Raw genomic sequence first — 22,247 nt, 5'->3', positions numbered from 1 at the left:
GGGCAAAGCACCACAATGACTGAAAGAATGGCTAAGAAAATCTAAGGAGCCCCTGTTTTACTGGATGAGTTGATGCTGTGGATACATAGGGCCCAATTACGAGTGTGGCAGTCAGAGGCCCACCATACTCATGTAAGGGTGGCTGTGGCAATCCAGCCACCACTACACCGGCGGTCCGACCGCCCCATAAGGACTTTGGCATGGACCGCCAAGTTACCGCTGCTGTTAGGGAACTGGACGTCGCTTGGCGGTTCTGAGGCCACAATACGCTTAGCGGGACTGCCTGGTTCCGCCAAGCATATTCCGAGTTTCCTATCTGCCATGGTTTTCATGGCAACTGTGGCAGAGAGGCAACAAAGAGGGCCTACAGGACCCCCTTGTGCCTCAGCGCCATGTGGAAGCACCCAGGGGGCCATTACATGTGCCCCCCTGGGTGCATGCACACCAGTTCCTGCACAGCATGGACGTTACAGTCCATGCTGTGCTGAAACCTTGTGTGGCAATCCTGCTGCGGTACCTTTTTCACTTTTAAGTTGTAATCTGGCGGGCGGGCAGAGGTGGCAACTCGTGGCGGTGCGGGGGGTGCGGCCCAAAGTCATAATCGGGCCCTCAGGGTTGTGAACTACATTCATAGGCAAGATCACAGCCAGGGTCAGGCCACCCAACATGCTGACCATGTGAATTTGGTCAATAGCTGGTAGAAAACTTGGTTTTGGTGGTAATACTCCACAAATACTGGAGCTGGAGCAGACTGGAAAACTAGAAAGTACATAGATGACGTAGTTATTCTAGCACAACATGCTCACAGGTCACACACCTACCACTCATCTCAGCTGAGACATTTTGGAGCATCTCCCACTGAAGGCCGACACAAAGCTGGGTGAAACTGCCAGAACAAAAGGTTGAGTTTGATGGATTATTCTTTGGAGGCTCAAGTTTTATTTGAAGCGAATGATGACCATTATTCCTGCATCAGACACGGAAACTTTTTCATTAAGCATTGTAAGTCTTATTGGTTGCTGGAGCACAAACCTGTGTTAGAATCTGTTTACAATACTGCAATAGATCCAAATGGCCAAAATCTAGGTGGTCAGGTAATATGCTGTCAAGTTGAACAACTTGGGATCGTGGTCGAGAATCTCTCCATGATGTCTGAACAACGTCCTGGGATGCACTTTCAAAGAAATGGCTGGACCTCCTGCCAACTGCAGCAGCTCGCTGTACCAGTACTGGTTGGGCCACACAGGAGCAACGAGGATCAGAGTGTAATGATCTAAGTTCACCTTCTTCAGCCCCCTGGGGATCACAGGAAAAGAAGGAAAGGCGTAGGCAAATATATTGAACCAACTGATCGAAAGAGCACTGCCCATCATCCCTGTATGCCAGAACCTGCTTGCGAAGCATGGGCATTTTCTGTTCTTCGGAGTGGCAGATAGATCGATTGTGGGTGACCCCGCTGATTGAAAATGTAATCCACAGGTATTAACATGTTCTGTTCTAGTTCCCACTCATGACATTCAGTCATGTGCTGTCTGAGTGTATCCGCCTGATTGTTCTGGCAGTCTAGCAGATATTTCACTGCAATGTCTATCCTACCGCGTTCCTCCCTGCTTGGCCATGTATATCATGGATGTTGTTTTGTGTGTTATGACACGACCTGTGCATTGTCTGCATTGCAAATGCCCAGAGAGGTCAAACATCCCCTCCCTACATCATTAGGAAGACTTTCTTGTAGAGTAAGCATCTGAAATGACATGGCCTAATTTAACCGGTCTGCTTCTTTATTAGGAAGAACCTAGAATGGAAGCCTTGATTCCTTTGCAATTTGGGGACATTTTCAATGGCTTCCTTGGAAAGAGGAAAACAGAAAAAATTGGCTGGACAGGAAAAAATTCTCAAAGAAATTCTACAGCCACGTAATCAACACGTACCACGTGACCACTGGATAATTATTCCAAACGCATTTATTCTATCGTTTTTTCTAGAAGATTTTTTACAGTTTCAAAAAATAAGCACAAACAAAATGTCCATCAGAACAGTGAGTTCATGTACACAGTATCTACAAAAAATCCAATCATTACAAATATACAATATTTACAACAATCGAGTCAAACGAAACAGATAATGACACACCCAAGACAATAAAACATATAATATTACAAATAAATTGCAGTTATGTACAGTGCAGAAATAATACATGAAACAAAAAGGAAAACCAGTCCTTAGAATAATAAACCCAGGGGACAGGCGGGATTGAGATGGAGATGAGTGCCTGCCTGTCTCTCAAAACCTGTGGTCAAAATATTTCTTGAGGGTTACACGGCTAGGGTCCAGAAACATGAAATTAATTGTGTCCTAGCGGCACCCTTTAAGATTGCCACAGGGTGGGAATGTCGACGCGTTTCGAACCAGGATGTTGTAGGTTCTCTTCAGGACAGGGACTGGGAACAATCAATCTGTAAAAACATATGGAGTGGGTGTCAAATATATCTCATAGTGCTATGACGACCTACTCTGACTCCAAAGAAAATTAGGGGAATAATTACCTGCACAAGGCCGCAAAAGATGCCGTAGTGAGGGTTAATCGCAAAGAAGCATTCAAGGCTGAAACAACATATAAGAAATAAAGAATGCTCAACACGGTCAGTAGCCCGTTACGTATGGGACAAGTGGCTCACAAGGGATTCACTTGAGGTCTTAACGATTGCGCATCATACCTGCAATTATCACACTGATGGGCTGCAATTGTGATGCCCGCGACGCGGTGCACACTCAGACATGATGTGTCGCTCTCATTTCGCAGTGGAGGTAATGATATCTGAGGGAGTGGCCAGAAGAAAAAGTACGCCATTAATTAAACATTTCGAGGCAGGGAGACCGTCGATTATAAAGAACCGCCAGTCATAGACACATAGCCAGAGGGACCGTTCCTACCTGAATTCTAAACCAACAGCGAGCGATAGGGATGCCTCGGCAAGTAACCCAATTCAAGCCAGCAGGCGGTGTCTATTTTACCGGAGCCCGCTGCAAAGGGAAAAAAATGATTGCGTATTAATCCCAAGGTCTAACGGCCAGAAAGACTCATGGCGCTTGAGATTATGGCAAAAAAGCCCTCAACACTTACTCGTTCAAGGGGAGTCAATCGGTCATGTCCGCACGGCGTTCAATCAATGGATAGAACGCGGCTGCTAGCAAGGATACTTTAAAACTACCGGGTCAAAAGACTGGTAGGAGTGGCCAATAGGGACCCTATGGAATGCTGGACACTGTAGTTTCAATGGACCGTGAATACCCGGGAACTTTAGCACACGGACATTGCGGTTTGAAAGTCGCTCGCATTTTACATGTAGGTAAGAATTAGCATAACACGTCCCACATTACGAGATACCGTCTACTTCCCCACAACTCCCAATACCACGTATGTAAACGAGGGCACATCAAGAGCATATTTACAACCCAATTTTTCAGCGTAAAATAGGCACAAATTCACAAGCAGTAAAGACAACTCTGAAAACCCATAATGGTACAAGTTCACAACCAATAAAGACAGCTCTAACATCCCATACCCAGTTGAGTGATCGTGTAACAAACTCGTTGAGTAATAGCAAACGTAAATTTGAAAAAATAATAATAGTTAAAGGAAGGAAAAGATGCAGCACAGCCAAACTCAACTCCGTGAGTCGAAAGAAGTTCACAGACTGCCAGTCTCAGACATTTCATTCAGACCGGAGTTGGATGTATCGAATTTCAGTATGAGGTACGCCTCCTTCTGGGTAAAGCCGAAGATCAGGGTCACCAGTGCCACCCCTGATAACGGCCAGAACAGTCCATCTGATGTCAAGACAGGAATGTTTTTGTTGCAAGAAATGAGAGACCAGAGGTGCTGTCATGGTTTTGTTATTAATCCTCTATCGATGTTGAATGATTCTTTGACGGACCTCCTGCGTAGTTTTACCAATGTACAACTTCTTGCACGGACATTGTATGGCATACACAGTGTACTTGGTCTTGCAATTCGTATGTTCATTGTGGCGCCAAAACCTGTTACCATCCGTAAACAACGAGCCTTCTATTGTCAGATCGCAAACGGAACATGTCCCGCATTTGCGGTGCCCTCTGACTGGATTGGTTCCAAAAATGGTGCTTTGAGAGTCTCTCTTTGGAGGTGGTCTGGTAGATGTAATCATTTCACCAATACTCCTGTTCTTTTTAAGAGCGAAGAGAGGAACACCTATCTCCGGGAGAATTTCCTGCACCAAATGCCAGCTTTTTTTGATGATATTTTGAAGTTGATTGGTGTGAGGGCCAAAGGTGGATACACATACCATCCTTTCAGTCGCTAGTCTTGGTCTCTTCTCAAGAAGATGTTCCCTGGGTGTCCATCTCGCTCTCTTCATGGAGTGCTTCAAGAGTTTACGAGGGTAACCTCTTTCCTGTAGCTTTGAGGTCAGGCCTTGTCCATGCAACTCAAACTGCTGGATAGTAGAACAATTCCGTCTCACCCGGAGGTACTGTCCATAGGGGAGATTATCCCTTAAGCTCCGCGGGTGGTAACTCTTATAATGCAGTGCATTGTTCTTGTCTGTTTTTTTCTGAAATAGTGAGCATGATAGCACATCATCTTTAGCTGATATTTCGACATCCAAGAATGGGAGGGATCTTTCATGATAACTCAAGCTGAATTTTATGTCCGGACTTCTATCGTTCAACCATACATGGAATTCTTCCAGTTGTCTCGAGGTTCCGTTCCACACACACCACACGTCATCAATATAACGTAGCCATTGTCCAATATGCCCTCTGTATGGATTGTTATTCAGAACATACTTCTCCTCATATTGGCCCATATATAAAATGGCCATATATATCCCCTATGGACAGTACCTCCGGGTGAGACGGAATTGTTCTACTATCCAGCAGTTTGAGTTGCATGGACAAGGCCTGACCTCAAAGCTACAGGAAAGAGGTTACCCTCGTAAACTCTTGAAGCACTCCATGAAGAGAGCGAGATGGACACCCAGGGAACATCTTCTTGAGAAGAGACCAAGACTAGCGACTGAAAGGATGGTATGTGTATCCACCTTTGGCCCTCACACCAATCAACTTCAAAATATCATCAAAAAAAGCTGGCATTTGGTGCAGGAAATTCTCCCGGAGATAGGTGTTCCTCTCTTCGCTCTTAAAAAGAACAGGAGTATTGGTGAAATGATTACATCTACCAGACCACCTCCAAAGAGAGACTCTCAAAGCACCATTTTTGGAACCAATCCAGTCAGAGGGCACCGCAAATGCGGGACATGTTCCGTTTGCGATCTGACAATAGAAGGCTCGTTGTTTACGGATGGTAACAGGTTTTGGCGCCACAATGAACATACGAATTGCAAGACCAAGTACACTGTGTATGCCATACAATGTCCGTGCAAGAAGTTGTACATTGGTAAAACTACGCAGGAGGTCCGTCAAAGAATCATTCAACATCGATCGAGGATTAATAACAAAACCATGACAGCACCTCTGGTCTCTCATTTCTTGCAACAAAAACATTCCTGTCTTGACATCAGATGGACTGTTCTGGCCGTTATCAGGGGTGGCACTGGTGACACTGATCTTCGGCTTTCCCAGAAGGAGGCGTACCTCATACTGAAATTCGATACATCCAACTCCGGTCTGAATGAAATGTCTGAGACTGGCAGTCTGTGAACTTCTTTCGACTCACGGAGTTGAGTTTGGCTGTGCTGCATCTTTTCCTTCCTTTAACTATTATTATTTTTTCAAATTTACGTTTGCTATTACTCAACGAGTTTGCTACACGATCACTCAACTGGGTATGGGATGTTAGAGCTGTCTTTATTGGTTGTGAACTTGTACCATTATGGGTTTTCAGAGTTGTCTTTACTGCTTGTGAATTTGTGCCTATTTTACGCTGAAAAATTGGGTTGTAAATATGCTCTTGATGTGCCCTCGTTTACGTACGTGGTATTGGGAGTTGTGGGGAAGTAGACGGTATCTCGTAATGTGGGACGTGTTATGCTAATTCTTACCTACATGTAAAATGCGAGCGACTTTCAAACCGCAATGTCCGTGTGCTAAAGTTCCCTGGTATTCACGGTCCATTGAAACTACAGTGTCCAGCATTCCATAGGGTCCCTATTGGCCACTCCTACCAGTCTTTTGACCCGGTAGTTTTAAAGTATCCTTGCTAGCAGCCGCGTTCTATCCATTGATTGAACGCCGTGCGGACATGACCGATTGACTCCCCTTGAACGAGTAAGTGTTGAGGGCTTTTTTGCCATAATCTCAAGCGCCATGAGTCTTTCTGGCCGTTAGACCTTGGGATTAATACGCAATCATTTTTTTCCCTTTGCAGCGGGCTCCGGTAAAATAGACACCGCCTGCTGGCTTGAATTGGGTTACTTGCCGAGGCATCCCTATCGCTCGCTGTTGGTTTAGAATTCAGGTAGGAACGGTCCCTCTGGCTATGTGTCTATGACTGGCGGTTCTTTATAATCGACGGTCTCCCTGCCTCGAAATGTTTAATTAATGGCGTACTTTTCCTTCTGGCCACTCCCTCAGATATCATTACCTCCACTGCGAAATGAGAGCGACACATCATGTCTGAGTGTGCACCGCGTCGCGGGCATCACAATTGCAGCCCATCAGTGTGATAATTGCAGGTATGATGCGCAATCGTTAAGACCTCAAGTGAATCCCTTGTGAGCCACTTGTCCCATACGTAACGGGCTACTGACCGTGTTGAGCATTCTTTATTTCTTATATGTTGTTTCAGCCTTGAATGCTTCTTTGCGATTAACCCTCACTACGGCATCTTTTGCGGCCTTGTGCAGGTAATTATTCCCCTAATTTTCTTTGGAGTCAGAGTAGGTCGTCATAGCACTATGAGATATATTTGACACCCACTCCATATGTTTTTACAGATTGATTGTTCCCAGTCCCTGTCCTGAAGAGAACCTACAACATCCTGGTTCGAAACGCGTCGACATTCCCACCCTGTGGCAATCTTAAAGGGTGCCGCTAGGACACAATTAATTTCATGTTTCTGGACCCTAGCCGTGTAACCCTCAAGAAATATTTTGACCACAGGTTTTGAGAGACAGGCAGGCACTCATCTCCATCTCAATCCCGCCTGTCCCCTGGGTTTATTATTCTAAGGACTGGTTTTCCTTTTTGTTTCATGTATTATTTCTGCACTGTACATAACTGCAATTTATTTGTAATATTATATGTTTTATTGTCTTGGGTGTGTCATTATCTGTTTCGTTTGACTCGATTGTTGTAAATATTGTATATTTGTAATGATTGGATTTTCTGTAGATACTGTGTACATGAACTCACTGTTCTGATGGACATTTTGTTTGTGCTTATTTTTTGAAACTGTAAAAAATCTTCTAGAAAAAACGATAGAATAAATGCGTTTGGAATAATTATCCAGTGGTCACGTGGTACGTGTTGATTACGTAGCTGTAGAATTTCTTTGAGAATTTTTTCCTGTCCAGCCAATTTATTCTGTTTTCTTTGTTGTTGAGATCCGGGCTGGGTGGATGTAGGATCCAAAATCTTCATTGTTTCACACTCCTTGGAAAGAAGCATGAGAATTTCCATTTGCAGCTCCTTCAAATAAAGTTTATGTTCCATTCTTGGTGGACAATCTGGGGGTCTACGGATGAACTCCAACGTATGGCCTGACTAGACAATTTGTAACACCCATTTGTCTGATGCTAAATTCTTCCATGCAGGAGCAAAAAGGGAAATTCTCTCTCCCAACTTCTTAAGACGAGACGGAAAAGACGGGACGAGATGGGAATCAGACTCTCCTCTGTTTATCATTGGTTCGTACTTGTGAGGAACCTCTCTTCCTTCCTGCAGACCTCCTGTAAGTTTGCCTTTGGTTTTGATAAAAGGAGTATCCTTGTTCGTATACAGACTGTCTTTGGGGATCATAAGAGCGTCCTTGACCTCCAGACTGGTTGTACTCTGCTCTAAAATTTTGCGATTTCCTTGGGCCACGAAAAGTAGATATCATCAAATCTGCGATACTGCAACATCCCTAACACTTGTGCTCTAGTAGTGTTATTTTTAAGGCCTTGCATACCTTTATCAAGATGCTTATCAAAAAGAGCTAGCCCATCAAAAGGCATGTCTAAGATTTTACATTGGACATCAGTACAGAAGGCTGTGGATTTTAACCAGCCTTGTCTCCTTAGTACAGCCCCGCGTGCCAACTGGCAAAAACCTGTAGTTAAAGCATCCATCAGAATGACAATTTTTTAAAGAAGAGATTAGTTCTCCTTCTTTTAGGATAGCTCTTGCAGTTTCCCTCTTCTCCTCCGGGTAATATCCAATAATGGAGCTATGTCATGCCATATGTGGCAATCCTAATGACCTAGAATCGCCAGGGCATTGGTTGTCTTAATTGAGGTTGCTGCCATAGAGGAAATTCTCCGACCGAGATAGTCAATACGTTTGCTATCTTTGACTGGCGGACTACATGATGATGGCATTATCTGGGTCTTGGTCCTTCTCTGAGTTGCTGACGCAATTTCTGAATCCAGTCTAGAATGACCAGGGAGGCAAGCCAGAGGTGAATCTGGGGCTCTGTATTTCTTTCCCAGACGAGGTATCACAGCTGAAATGGTAGCAGGTGTCATCATTCATTTCAGACCTTCCAACCAGAAATAATCAAGAATAGGCATGGATTTAACGTATTTTCAAAGTTGCTCTTCAAAGTCATTTAGAAAACATGGTTGATCTACAGATGTCATTGATAGGTTGGATTTCTTGGCTGCTCTTTCAAACAAGATATAATTTGCCACATCGGAGGTGGACCTCACTCACTCACTAGGCCTTGACATCATTGGGAGGGGGCCCTGGGGAGGGCATCTTCAGATAGAGAATGGGATGTAGTCCAGGGCAGCCCGACCCGCAATCAACGGTTCAAACAAAACCTATTCTTTGTACTGCATCTGGCTTACCTTACTCCAGCTCAAATCAATAGATACTTCATTCGCACAGATGCAGCTTGTCCCCGTTGCCAGCAATTAGATGCCGACATCCTCCACATGCTATGGTGTTGTTCAGTCTTGATGGACTACTGGAACAATGTGATAATCACTCTAGCAACTTGCACCACCCGTGCCATTCCCCTTAATTGGGAAGCCCATGTAATGCACCTCTTTAGCAGAAACAAAAACTATAGAGCCGCCACACTATTCCTAGACCTGGGCCTATTAACGGCCAAACGATTGATCACCAAGCGATGGAAGTCCCCGCAGTCGCCTCACCCGCTTGCTTGGCGCCGATCCCTGCTTAATTGGGCTAGGTCAGAGGGAGTGGCGCTACGCAGAGTGGCCCTTCTTGGTGTTCATAAATTCCCCATAGCGCCTCAGTGGGCCACAATGGTTTCCAAGCTCCAGGAAATGATCACTCGCCCAGGGGACCCGAACATGTTACCTGGGGTGTTGGGAATCAGGGTACACCCCCAGCTGCCGCGAATGATGAGTATTACTGACACCCATGCTGACATAGCCCCTCAGATTCAGAACTTCATTACCACTAGTCTCTGACAGATTTGGCCCCCGGCTATATTAGATGAGGCAGCAGGTCTCAAGCGACTCCCCTTTCCCTTCCTTGGCTTATGTTGTCCTCATTTTGTTGTACCCTATGTCCCCAGTTGGGTTCGAACTGCACTATTCCTACATTGTTTGCATGTCACCCGGTGGTGTGGCTTACCAGAACTGTTCCGCCCTATCTAGGGATATTGACTCATGATTCGATTTGTGCTCACCATAATATACACATCTGTCTTTCCTGTTAATGTTGGGCATCGTGCATTGTGCTGTTGGCAATCACCTTTATTTCTTTTTCCAAATGATGCATGAGCGCTGCTATGACTGTATGTTTTATTAAAAAATGTGCAAAAATGTTTTTTAAAAAAAAGATCTCATTTGCCACATTTTGTGGAATTTGGCCCATCGTTTCCACTTGGGACAATAACATCTTGCCCATCATCATCCCTTCCAATATCGTCTAGTGGTAATTAATCTTAATCTTCTTCTACATCAGAATTGGTAGAACCATTAGAGTAAACATTATCCATGTCTTCTCCATGAACCGATCACCTTGGGGTTGGAGGAGGAGGTACCGGGGATGGCTGCCTAGAAGGTGTAACTGGTAAAGAAGCAGTTTGACGAGGTGTGAGGATGGGAGCAGCAGGTTACCCCATGCTAGGATTATTAGATGGTTTCTGCTGTAATAATGTTGTAACAGCATCTATCATTTGTTGCAACGTTATATGCTTTTATGAGTGAACCTCGAATAAAGCAAAATTTGACTGACTGACTGATAAGACCACCATTGGCACTTGGACCACATCTGGCTCTCTGTAATATCTAGTACTTCCAGACTTGTACTTCCGTTGGGTCCCCTTCATAATCTGGGGCATATCTCAAATCCAATTGCATTGCGATGTAAACTGTCAGTGAGGCATAATCACTAGCCTCTTCTTTTTGATCTGACTGCAATAATTGCACTGGAGGCAGACCCATCACTCAAAGCTGAAAATAATTCTCCTCCTATGTTTTCTATTCACTGCGTGGATCCCAGTGGGGATGCAGTTGACGGTATAGTTATAGACGTCAACAGTATGGCCATTGATGTCAACGGTATGGCCATCGACCTCAACGGTATGGCTAACGACGGGAGGTATGACCATCAACGGTAGGTATGGCCATCGACGATAGGTATGTCATCTTCGATGGAATGGTCTTCGCCGTCGATGGCATGCTCGATGGCGAGGGTGCCTTTGTCGTCAGAATTGCCGTAGTCTACGGTGTCGTTGGTGTTGTCAGCATCTTCATCGTCGACTATTAAGCCAAGTGCTTTGGCATCGACGGTCTTGAAGTCAACAAGATTTCCTGTGAAGATTTCTTCTTCTTTGTCACAAGTAAACCTCAGAATCACTTAGATTCTGGTTTGTCAGCAGAGGAGGTGGCTACAAGCACTGCCACAAACAGATCAAGCTCAGGAAACTGTAAAAGTATCCTCTAGTGCACTGCCTTCATGGAAGTGCTTGAGGGAGCACTTCTCATGGAATCGTCTCTTGAATAGGGGGTATCTCCTTGAGAAGGAAGAATATTCTCTTTTCTTCATAAGAAATAATGCCAACCTCCTTTCTCTGCCCTCAAGAGTCTTAGTGGAGTCTTAGTGGAAAAATCTTACATTCCGCTGACTAGTGCTTAGAAAAAAGACAATATTACAGCGTAGGTCATCAGTGTAAAGTCTCTTGCTGCCAAGAGACAAACAGCTTTTAAAAAGGGATCTCTTCTCTTTGTCAGCCATTTTTACAGTTGGTGACAGTTGCCTGTCAGACCAAAAAATCACCCTAGCTCAGAAATGATAACAATCTTCCCTAAAAGCAACTCACAATACTTTGGTGCTTAAGATAGGGCTGGTTCAAGGCAAGGGCAAACCAAAATGGAAACAACTGCAGGCTCAATTTAAAATTAGATCAGATCTCTAACTGGGGACATGCCGTAGAAATCTGAGCTATGGTGGTCTCTATGGGGAGTAGGAGTGCGCAAGCTTCCACCTCATTGGCTGAAGTTTGGGTTCTTTCAAAGGAGGTGGATGTGTTACTAAAAATACTGTGTTATTTCAGGCCTATGGCCTTTTTGCATTATATACCGTATGTTGTATATTTTTAAACTGTATACTGCTCTTTAAAATCACCGGGGATGGCCAGCCTGATGATGGAGAATGATTCACGCATGTGAATATATAAAAGATCCAATGTTGGAGAAGTACAAATTAAATTTGGCCAGAATTCTCGTAAAAAGGAAAAAATCAATTCTGTGATAGCTACAATTATACGGAGGCAATGAGGGTAATAAAACTGTTTTATCTGCACCTTGTAAAAATGGCAAAAAAGGATAAATCGTAAATTTGAGTGGGCTGACATATTATGACAAGGACAAAGGGGCAAATAAACTTTCGATAGCCCCTTTTCAAAAAGGATATGATGAGCAATATTGAGTTCAAACCTTGTTAACAGAAAACTATGATACACATTGGTTACATAGCTGAGCATTACCTTGAGTTGGTTGTTAAAAGTATCCATCTCTGCGAGTTTGGCCGAAGTTTCCTTCTCAAGAGAGTCCATCTGATCTTTTAGTCTTTGGCATAGTCCAGCTTTCTCAGATGTCCTTTTGTAAAACGATTCAAGGCCTGTATCTGAGAAAGCATAACATTCAATCAGCTCACTTTTAAGTTCATTTGCATATATTTATCTGTTTTCCTCACACATTTATACCATGTGATGGGGACAAAACCAAATTGAAGGAGCAAGAATATAACTAATACAACAATAAAACTGTCATACCTTTCAATATTTTAATCAGGAGTATAATCAACTATTCCTTCAATATTCTTCATGTCACTTAGGTTCATCTGCTCTTTATATAATGTGCATATGGACTGTATGCCACATGTAAGTAATCATTTAACAGATTAAATGAAGATTTAATTGAAATAAATATGTGAGTATAAGTTCTGATGAAACATTTAGATTTTTCATTATGTTTATGCTGCATAACTCTCATTCTATATGGTCAGTCTTGTGAAACAAGTTACAATAATAACCAAAAAATATTTGTTTATAAGTAAAATATCTTATGAGCAGCATAATACTCGGCATAAAACGATATATCATTCAACTTGTCCTAAGATCTGGGGCACCCACATTGCTTTCTTACAAGAGAGGCACTTAGCGGACGGGAAAAGGCCCATACTCGATATGTTGGAAAGGCCAATGTTATTGCAAGCGCTACCTTGCTTATGTGAGAGGTGCGTTGCTATGGATCAAACCTGCAGTCCTCTTTAGATGCACAAAAACCAAGGCAGACAAAGAGGGGAGATTTGTTCTTGTGTAGGGATAGTTATGTGGCACAACAGCACTTCTTTGGTGAACCATTCTACTCAACTTCTCTCACTTGGTCTCACTTTCCTTTGATTATTGGGGGAGACTTTAATACTATGTTGAATGTTAATGAAAATAGGTAAACCCCCCTTCTCTACCTCACGCCCTTACGATCCACAAAGCTAAATGTTTAATGCAATGGGTCTCACACTGATCTTTGGTGGATGCTTGGTTGGTCTTTTACTCGCATAGTATGGAATAATCCTTCTACTCTACCCTTACGATATCCATCTCCGCCTAGTACGATTCCTGTGCCCCACCACTATAAAACTCCTAACCTACAATACTGAATATGTTGCCAAGACGATCTCGGACAATAATATGTTACTTTTACAACCCAACTGGGGTATAGGTATTTCACAGGTCATGACATGGCATCTACAGCCCTCTATACTAAAAGATTTGGCTTTCTGCGAACAGATTTGTGAATCCATAATCCACTATTATTCTGACAAGAGCGGAATGGCCTTCTTTTGAATAGTGCAGTGGAAATGCCTTAGGACAGTGATAAGGGGGCAATGCATAAGGACCTTGGTCGGAGCTCCCATAGTGATTGAACAAGACTTTTCGGACCTGAAGGGTGTCCTGGGTGACCACGAACGTGCAACGCTGGCTGCGGGCTCCATGGCACCCCTCCTAGCTGCTAGAGAACGTCCTGCCCAGATGACTGAAACTTTGTGCTGCATAAATTTTAAAGCCCATATGATTAAACAAACTCTGAGGGTGACAAGTCTGGAAGGCTCCTTGCATGACTGGTCAAGCAAGATGCCACAAAGACCTCCATCTCTGCCATATGCCTCTCCTAAGATGGTGGTACACACTCCCAAACAGCCATACACTCTGCATTTTGCACATATTACCGTTTCATGTATGACCAATAGAGATAATGGGGTATCCCAGTGACCCTCAGAACCTGGGTATCAAAGTTGAATAAGAACAATTGGTTCTGTCGGATGTGTCACTTTCTTTGCTATATTGTGGATATACTAATTCTTTATATATTTCACTCAGTCCGCATTTGCGGTATGATGCGTAAGGGCACACACAACAAGTTTCACTTTTGAAAAAGTTCTTCTTATTATGGAAATTTTTACAGGTATAAATCAATTTATGAACAGTGGCTGTCAAGGACAATAATAGCAAAGAATCACATACAGAGTGAAATATTTAGTGACAGGTGATGGTCGTGCTATACATGAATAAGAGAAGATGACGTATTTACAATTATAGAAAAACATAGAATTTCATCAGTCCATATTTGAAAATTTTAGATCACAACAATCCTATTGCGCCAGGAAAAGAATCACAGGAGTCTCAGCCTGCACTCACCACTGGACCGGTGATAGTTCAAACCCGGTCAGAACGGGTAAAGGCAATCTTAAGTTGATAGCGTGCAGGTAGAATGAAAGGGGAGGACGGGTTGGTCCCTTAGTTTACCTGTTGCCCAGGTTGCCTGTTCATTGCCTATTGAGTCATTTCTTAATACATGTGTCTTAACATACATATTATTGTTTAGCTATCGCTGTCTTAGGTCTTCATGCATTTTTTGTTGTTAATTTACCAGTAGCCTAGGTTGCCTGTTCATCGCCTTTTGAGCCATTTCTTAATACATGTGTGTTAACATACATACTATTTTTCAGTAATTGCTGTCCTAGGTCCGCCTTACCTGTTTCCCTTCATGCAATTGTGTTGTTATTTTACCTATTGGTACGTTGCCGGATCATCGCCTTTTGAGCCATTGTCTGAATACATGTGTCTTAAATATCCACATAATTTTTCAGTTTTCGCAGTCCTAGGACTCCTTTTTGTTTGGATTGTTATTCTGCTCGCCATGCCCTTTCCCCAGGCGTATCTAGGTGTTTTTATACTCAACACATACTTCTTGTGTCACATTTATATCACTTATTCACATGTCACTGTAACATTGTCGCTAATTCTTGGAGTGTATTACAAATAATGTGTATGTTTTTCTTACTGTGGATCCTACATTTCATGTATTTCCAGTGCACTCACATCACGTGTGGTTTCTGTCCCGTATGCTGTGAAGTCACTTTTTTATGTCTTTTTTCCCAGATAGTTTTAAGGTTTGCACACACAGAGAGGTGCCTCATTTGTTGTCACCTCACGGATGTCAATTTCAGTGTCATTTTGGACTGTCTGCCCCCTCCTTTGTTGTATTATGTTTTTCATTACATTTTTGATTTCTTTCCCAGCCCTGAAGTGTCACGGGTGAATACCCAGGTGACAAAACACGTGCCGGCTAGTTATATATACAATTCGGAAAAAGTATCCACTGGTGTCGAACCTTGCTGTTATTTCACTTGCAATTTAATAACTGTGGATTGACACTCTTTGATGTTTCTTTGAACGTGCGCCCAGTACTTGGCTTGCATTTCACAGTGTGGGCCCATGCCCTCATTTTTCAGGGGTTTTCCCCTGACCTGGCAGCACCGTGACTATTCTGTACATTTCTTACTCTACCGCAAACTGTCTTGAGCGCCAATCTTCCTGTTCACTTAAAACCCCACGCAGAACCAGTAATATTTTTCATGTAACTAAAGCATTGTGTGGTAGCCCATTGTCATTTACAGACAACAAATTTTCCATTGAAATGGCCACTAAATGTTCACAGATATACAGTTTTACTGATAAAGCTATATTGCACACAAATGATGTGTGGAAATCGGGTTTCAGCGAACATTTATCATTTGTGCATCACCAAGTAAGGTGTTTTGATTTGTTCTAATCCTATTAAAATCTGTTTTCATCACACTTCAGAATTACAAAAAAATGTACTTTATATTTGCTTTCCTAACTGCTGAATGTGTTCAGTTCATTTACATTTATTTAAATTTTGTTGTGTGTTACAAAAATGAAACCCTACTGCCTTTCCTTTCACATTCCCAGTACCCCAGCAAGATTGTCACATAATGCACTTCACTTTTCTTTCTCTGACTGCAAAGTGACAGGAGTTTTGTAAACATCTATCCCCATATTTAAAAATAAGCAGCAATGTCAGAAGACATAGCCTGACATTTGACCTCTATCCTTGAAGGGAAGTAAATATGACCAGATAAATACAGAATTTAAAAGCATCTTTATTTATTGCTTGGACTTTCGTGACCCACAAAAAATAGTTTCGTGACCATCCACTGTTTGGGTCACACTGCTCTTAAAAGTATCCTTTGTTTCAGGAGGAGTATCACAAAGAACGACTGAGAAATGGGATCCCTCAGGAATCACTTGCATAGGAGAACTTTCAGGACGGGGCTTTAATCCCCCTTGACACCCTAGTTGAACAGACATTCCTGTCTACAGGCCAGTTTCTTACACATAGATATCTCGTTGCTGTATTCAACTACCTATGGGGAATATCTAACACAGAGTCCCTTTACGATCCCTTGGCTCACACGTTTACCATTGGGCTTAGATTATAACGTACCTCTTGGCTCGTTTGAGTCTTTCCAGACTGTTCAACAGACCCACTGGCTAATCGTTGTAGTACATGGGAGGCAATGTAGGTCACCCCTTCAACCAAAACAGTGGGAGTGGTCACTTTGCCCAACCCCAAATTGTCTCCTGCAACATCAGATTTCAATATTTCCAATTTAACTTACTTCATCATGCCTATCTAACTCCTGCTAGACTGGTGAAAATCAACACGTTACCATGTCTTCGCTGCCAAATTCCAAATGCAGATTTTAAGCATATGCTATGCCTGTAGTGAGTGTACACTTGAAATAGATCGACTCTGAACTGACTGCTGTGACTGTTTGTCCTGGGTTGTACACCCTAGATGGCTGAATATCGGGACTATATAATTGCCCTAAGAGTGAAAAAGTGGCAGCTAGATAACTAGATTTAGCCTTCGTGCTAGATGCACAATAACAATTGAAATGGAAGGCCTCATCCCTTCCTAGAATATCTCAGTGGCAAGAGGTGATGGTTAGCTAGGCTGAGGTGGAGGCACTTTTGCAGCACAGAGAGGAAGCAACAGGTCTATGCAAATATCGATTCTAAGTCATGGCCGGAGGCAAGGATTACGTTTTTTTCCTTCGCTTTATTACACATCTGATTAAACAGCAGCCATTTGAAAGCTTTTCCAAAAACAAACTTTCCCAGAAACACCTGGGACCTTAAGCATGATATAATCCAATCAGCTAACAGTGTCGATATAAAATTGTATGCCTTTTTCTATTCTCCCTCTTTCTGTGCTGCTCATGCAATCACAAATAAGTGCCTCTTGCTCCTGGTAAAATTATTATACTGCTTTGCCTGTTTACAGTTTTTTTCCCTTATCAGGTGCTGTTGGCTCACCTTATTTGGATTAAGGGCAGCAGGAATGTGATTTGCGCTCCTTACTCTGCAGATATAACAGCTTTCATGGTGATTCAGATGGAGAGGCGGGCCCCGTAGACCTTGACATACAACTTCTGAACGTGCTTCCCCACATGGGGCAGTCCAACCTTAACTCTAAGTCAGTTATGCTCGACCTAGACAATATGCTCCATCCCAGATCTTCCGATTCGGACCTGGCCCATCCTTGGAGGACACGGTCGCCCTTACTCTGGAGATCAACCTCAAAATGCCCACCTTTGTAGCAAAGTATATTAAGCACCCTAAGAAAGGGATTGATAGGTATTGGTGCTCCTGCCAAGACAAACTTCTCTATCTCACCAGGCCCCCACTAAAATATTGGATATGGCAAAAGAGCCCAAGCAGCCAATTGTGTGTTAACTGCAGAGAGGTGCTGGGGCGTTGCCAGGCTGAGCGCCAAGATGGCCGCTCGACCATGAAACTCCAGAGCAGCCGCATCACAGATGCATCCTCTCTCCGCTTCACTGTTGTCCTTGCGGCTGCTGCTGGGTGAGGAGATGTCCCTCAGACCTGGACCAGTGTGTGGAGGCTGAGCAGTGCTGGAGAGATGCGGCAGCCTGCACTGTTTGTGGCCTGACACGGCCCTCAGTGGCCCAGCGAAGACAGGGATCACGGTCGAACCTGCAGGCTGGGCCGTGGATTAGCAAGGCTGCGGCGCTCGAACGAAGACAGAGGATTCTCTGCAGCCCGGAGACTCTGCATGGGTGCGGGAATCCTGCCAGCACTGTAATGCATTTGATGGTGGGCTGTGAAGGCGAGTGTTTGCTTTCCTTTACAATGCTGCCTCCCTTTTTGGCTCGACTGGGACCTGTGCTCTGCGGAGGCGATGTGGGCAGCACGACGAGCGCCACTCCCTGTGTCATATATGGAAGATTACTTACACCACCCTCCACGTGTTCAGGACGCATCGTGACTCTCACCTGAGTGTGACTACTCATATGCCCAACATACTAGTCAAAGGCTGAGGATCCCCAAAGACTGCAAGCAAATAACTGGTCCATTACTTGGACATCTCACTGTGCTATACTCCTGCGGCACTGGCCTCTACCGTACGGCACATTCGCAAGTGGCTACTCCTAGTGCTACACTGCCGACTTTCTGAGGAGGTCTGGGATCTGGTTGCCGACCTCAACTAGTCGTGCTGCCTTGCTACGCTGTCCTCCTCTTCCTTGGTATTCGCCTTTCTTCACACCGCGGCGCTTTCCCGCCACAAGATTATACGCAGTGACCATAAGCAGCGCCAGCTCTCCTTTGACATAACCAAAACACCTCGATGTGAGGACATCGATGGCGGGACCCCCCCCCCCCAGGACCTTCTGAGACGGAACCCCCCCATGAATGGAGCTGCGGCCATCATGGTAGGATTGGGAGCGAGCTTCAAATCCATTGATGCGTGGTTTGATACGTTGACGGCTCATTTGGAGGGTATGCATGGCCGTACTGAGCAACATGAGAACGACATTGAAACCTCTGAACAGCTATTGTCTGAGCTGGAGGACGCCCACCCTGCTACTGCCAAGAGGCTTGAAAGAGGCGAGCAACTTCTCAAGACAATTGCCGCTAAGGCGGAAGATTTAGTGGCAAGGTCGTGCTGGAATAATATCTGTACAGCCGGTGTGGCAGATTCCACCAACAAGGGTCCCATGAGTACCTATGTAGAGCGGCTCCTTCTTTATTTATACGGCAGGGAGACTTTATAATCTACGTTTCCAGTACAGCGTACCCATAGATCGCTTGCCCTGAGGTCGGCTCCTGGCACGCCTCCGCAACTGATCATTGCCAGGCTCCTCAATTACCATGACCAGGCTGTCGCTTTTCGCCTTGCCCGTGACATAGGAACTATTCAACATCAGTGCATGAGGCTCGAATTCTTCCCGGACTTTACCCTCTAGTGCAGGAAGAACGTCGTAAATTCATGGACATTAAACAAACAATTCAGAAGGCGAATGTCCGTTATGCTATGTTATACCCAGCGCGGCTCCTTCATTCACCTAAATGGCAAAGCCCATGTCTTCAATTCACTTGCTGAGGCAGCAAATTTTTGGAGGCAGCATCAAGTCAGTTCTGACTCCTTTACTGGTGAGGAAGCGGCTGCCTCCTTGCATTAAACCCTGAGGATCCGTGACAACTGAATCGCGCTGTATCCCCTTTGTTTTGCCCTTGGCTGTTCACCGCGACTCCTGTTAACTGTCTCCTGGTTAACATTGTGTTCTCCTGATGTATCACGCTGCGACTTCCACTACACACTTTTAGTACTGCGTTATAAAACTGGCTATACATGATCTCATCATAGGTATTGGTTTTTGCAGACTCCATTGAGTGTTGCCTCCCCCAAGGAGTTCTCCTGCAGTTTGATTGGGAAATGATGGGAATCATCTGACACTGGCTGGTTTGTTATCCACTGTGGGTTGGGGGAGTGGTTTTTTGGGTTATTTTGTGTTATATGGTCAGTGACTGTATTATGAAGGGCCTTGATTATGCTGTTAGTTATGCATATGTCTATTCTACACATGGTCACACATCTGTACGTGGTCTAAATGACACTGCCAGTTAAGGAAGTTGGTGGGCTAGAGCTGAGATATATGCCGAGGAATTTGAGGGGGCTTTCCAACCCACGAAAGAGACGTCAGGTGTTGTCTTACCTCGCCAGACACGCTGTTCAAGTGGCGTTTTTACAAGAGACCCAGTTCCCCCCAAACTCCACCAAACGGTTTGCATTAAACTGGGGAGATAATTGATTCTTTGCAAATTATAGTACATTTTCCAGAGGGTTGTGTATTCTGTCCCACAAAGCAGTCCCATTCCAAGTGCGAGAGGTGGTTGCAAACCCTGAAGGTCATTTTGGGGACCAAAAGCCTGCTCCTGGTCAACATCTTTGCCCCAAATGTAGACTCGCCGGAGTTCTTCCCTAGCATGTTCATGTATATTTCCCACCTTTCAGCAGACCCTATTCTAATGAGTGGCAATTTTAACCTTACACTGGACCCATCTTTAGACACAACGGGCTCTGGGCAGATCACTAAACTCCATTCGGTGAAAGCGCTCACCACTCTTCAGCACTCCTTTGACAGGTGATATTCTTTTTACTCAGCCCCGCATGGGTCCTGGTTGTGCATAGACAATTGGTACCTTTCCCCTAAGTTTATACTAGCTTTTCCTTCTATTAAGCACCTCTGGCGTTACTCTATCGGACCATTCGCCGGTCCTGTTGACACTCTCTTACTGCTGGATGATGTGTTTAGAAGTGAGGTCAGAGACACCATAGTAGAGTACTTTCAGCCAAATACCGATATGGTGTGATGTCATGCCACACTTTGGGAGACTTTTAAAGCTTATATTAGAGGGATATCTATCGCGAAATAGTCTGTAGTGCTTCGCTCTATACGCCAGGAGCTCGAGACTACTGAAAATGCGCTGAAGGAGCTAGATGCACGAGCTCTGACCAAAGTCCCCCTCCTCCAATGCACCGGAGGGCAAAACTCCTTGCAGGCTTTCAAGAGCTCGCAGCCTGGAAGGTCAATTATCTTAATAAATACGCACGGGAATATGGCGAGGGTGAAAGACCGGGTCGGACATTAGCAAGGCTACTTTGCCCCCAATACCAGTCCTCTTTTATCACACAACTTAAATTAGGCGAAGACACATTTATCACACCCAAAGAAGACATCACTGCTGCTTTTCTTTCCTACTACAATAGCTGGTAAACCACTTGTTCCCCCCCCTCATCAATGACATACTTGCCGACTATCTTCCCAAGGTGCTTATGGTGTGACTAGATAGAGGGCAGCGGACATTTCTGGCGTCACCTATTACTGTGGATGAAATCTCGCAGGCCATCAATGACCTTAGTGGGGCCCATGCCCCAGGCACTGATTAGCTAGCCGGCATATTCTACAAAAACCATATGCCATTATTAGTTCCCCCTCTGTTGGAAGTATATGCAGAATATCTAGGGAGCGGACCTCTCCCTCCTACGATGCGCGAAGCAGTGATTTCCCTTTTACTTAAACTGGGCAAGCCTACTTGCCAGTGTGCCTCTTACAGTCCCTTGTCTTTGCTAAATGAGGACTATAAAATGTTGGCTAAGGTCTTTGCAACTTGCCTTTCTCTACTGGTAGACAAGATAATTTCCCCATTCCAGACTGGGTTTGTCGATATACATCTGTTAACCTTCACATAGTGTTTGAGATTATTAACCAAATTACTCCTGAACCTTCCGCACAGCGATATTGTTAGATGCTGAAAAAGCGTTTGATTTGCTAGAATTATCTTTTTTATATGCCACAGTAAAGAAAGATTGGGAATTCCAAAAAGTTTTTCTGATTTTATTCATCTTCAGTATACGAACCCATTGATCCAGCTCCGAGTGAATGGCGATCTCACAGATCAATTTACGCTATCACAGGGTATCAGACAGGTTTGTCCTCTGTCACCACTACTGTCATTATCGCCATAGACCCCCTTGTGCGTCATCTCCAGGAGCGCCTTCAACAGCGTGGACTACGATTTCACCGCGGACCTCTGTTGGCTTCGCAAGATGCAGATGACATACTGCTGTTCGTTAGGGACCCCGAAACTAATCTCCCTCCGATCCTTCGTGAAATTGTACGCTTCGGGCTGTTCTCCAGACTTGTTATAAACTGGACCAAATTGGAAATATTTCTATTAACAGCTGCCATGGCTCCCTTCACTTTAGACTTCCCTCTGCACTGGTGCGAGAACCCACCACCATATGTAGGCATTTTTATTTTTCATCAAAACACAGCAGAGGTTATCCATCTTACTTAAGGACCCGTAATTGATAGACTATCAACACAAACTGATTATTGGATTAAGCTCTCTCTGTCGATTGCTAGCAGAATTGCTATCATTAAAATGG

At 44.2% G+C, this 22,247-nt stretch overlaps 1 protein-coding gene across 8 annotated transcripts in view; it reads right to left on the bottom strand.

Moving 5' to 3' along the window:
• ITSN2 (intersectin 2) overlaps positions 1-22,247 on the bottom strand; it is a 1,402,222-nt gene that overhangs the window by 760,761 nt on the left and 619,214 nt on the right. For all 8 annotated transcript variants that reach the window (XM_078647702.1, XM_078647706.1, XM_078647705.1 and 5 more), the window contains one exon: positions 12,107-12,246. In XM_078647702.1, the coding sequence (XP_078503828.1) occupies positions 12,107-12,246 (140 nt within the window). The remainder of the gene's footprint in view (positions 1-12,106; positions 12,247-22,247) is intronic.

This window comes from Lissotriton helveticus, chromosome 6 (assembly GCF_964261635.1).
Source record: "Lissotriton helveticus chromosome 6, aLisHel1.1, whole genome shotgun sequence".
NCBI lineage: Eukaryota > Metazoa > Chordata > Amphibia > Caudata > Salamandridae > Lissotriton > Lissotriton helveticus.
This window is presented reverse-complemented; position numbering and strand designations above follow the sequence as displayed.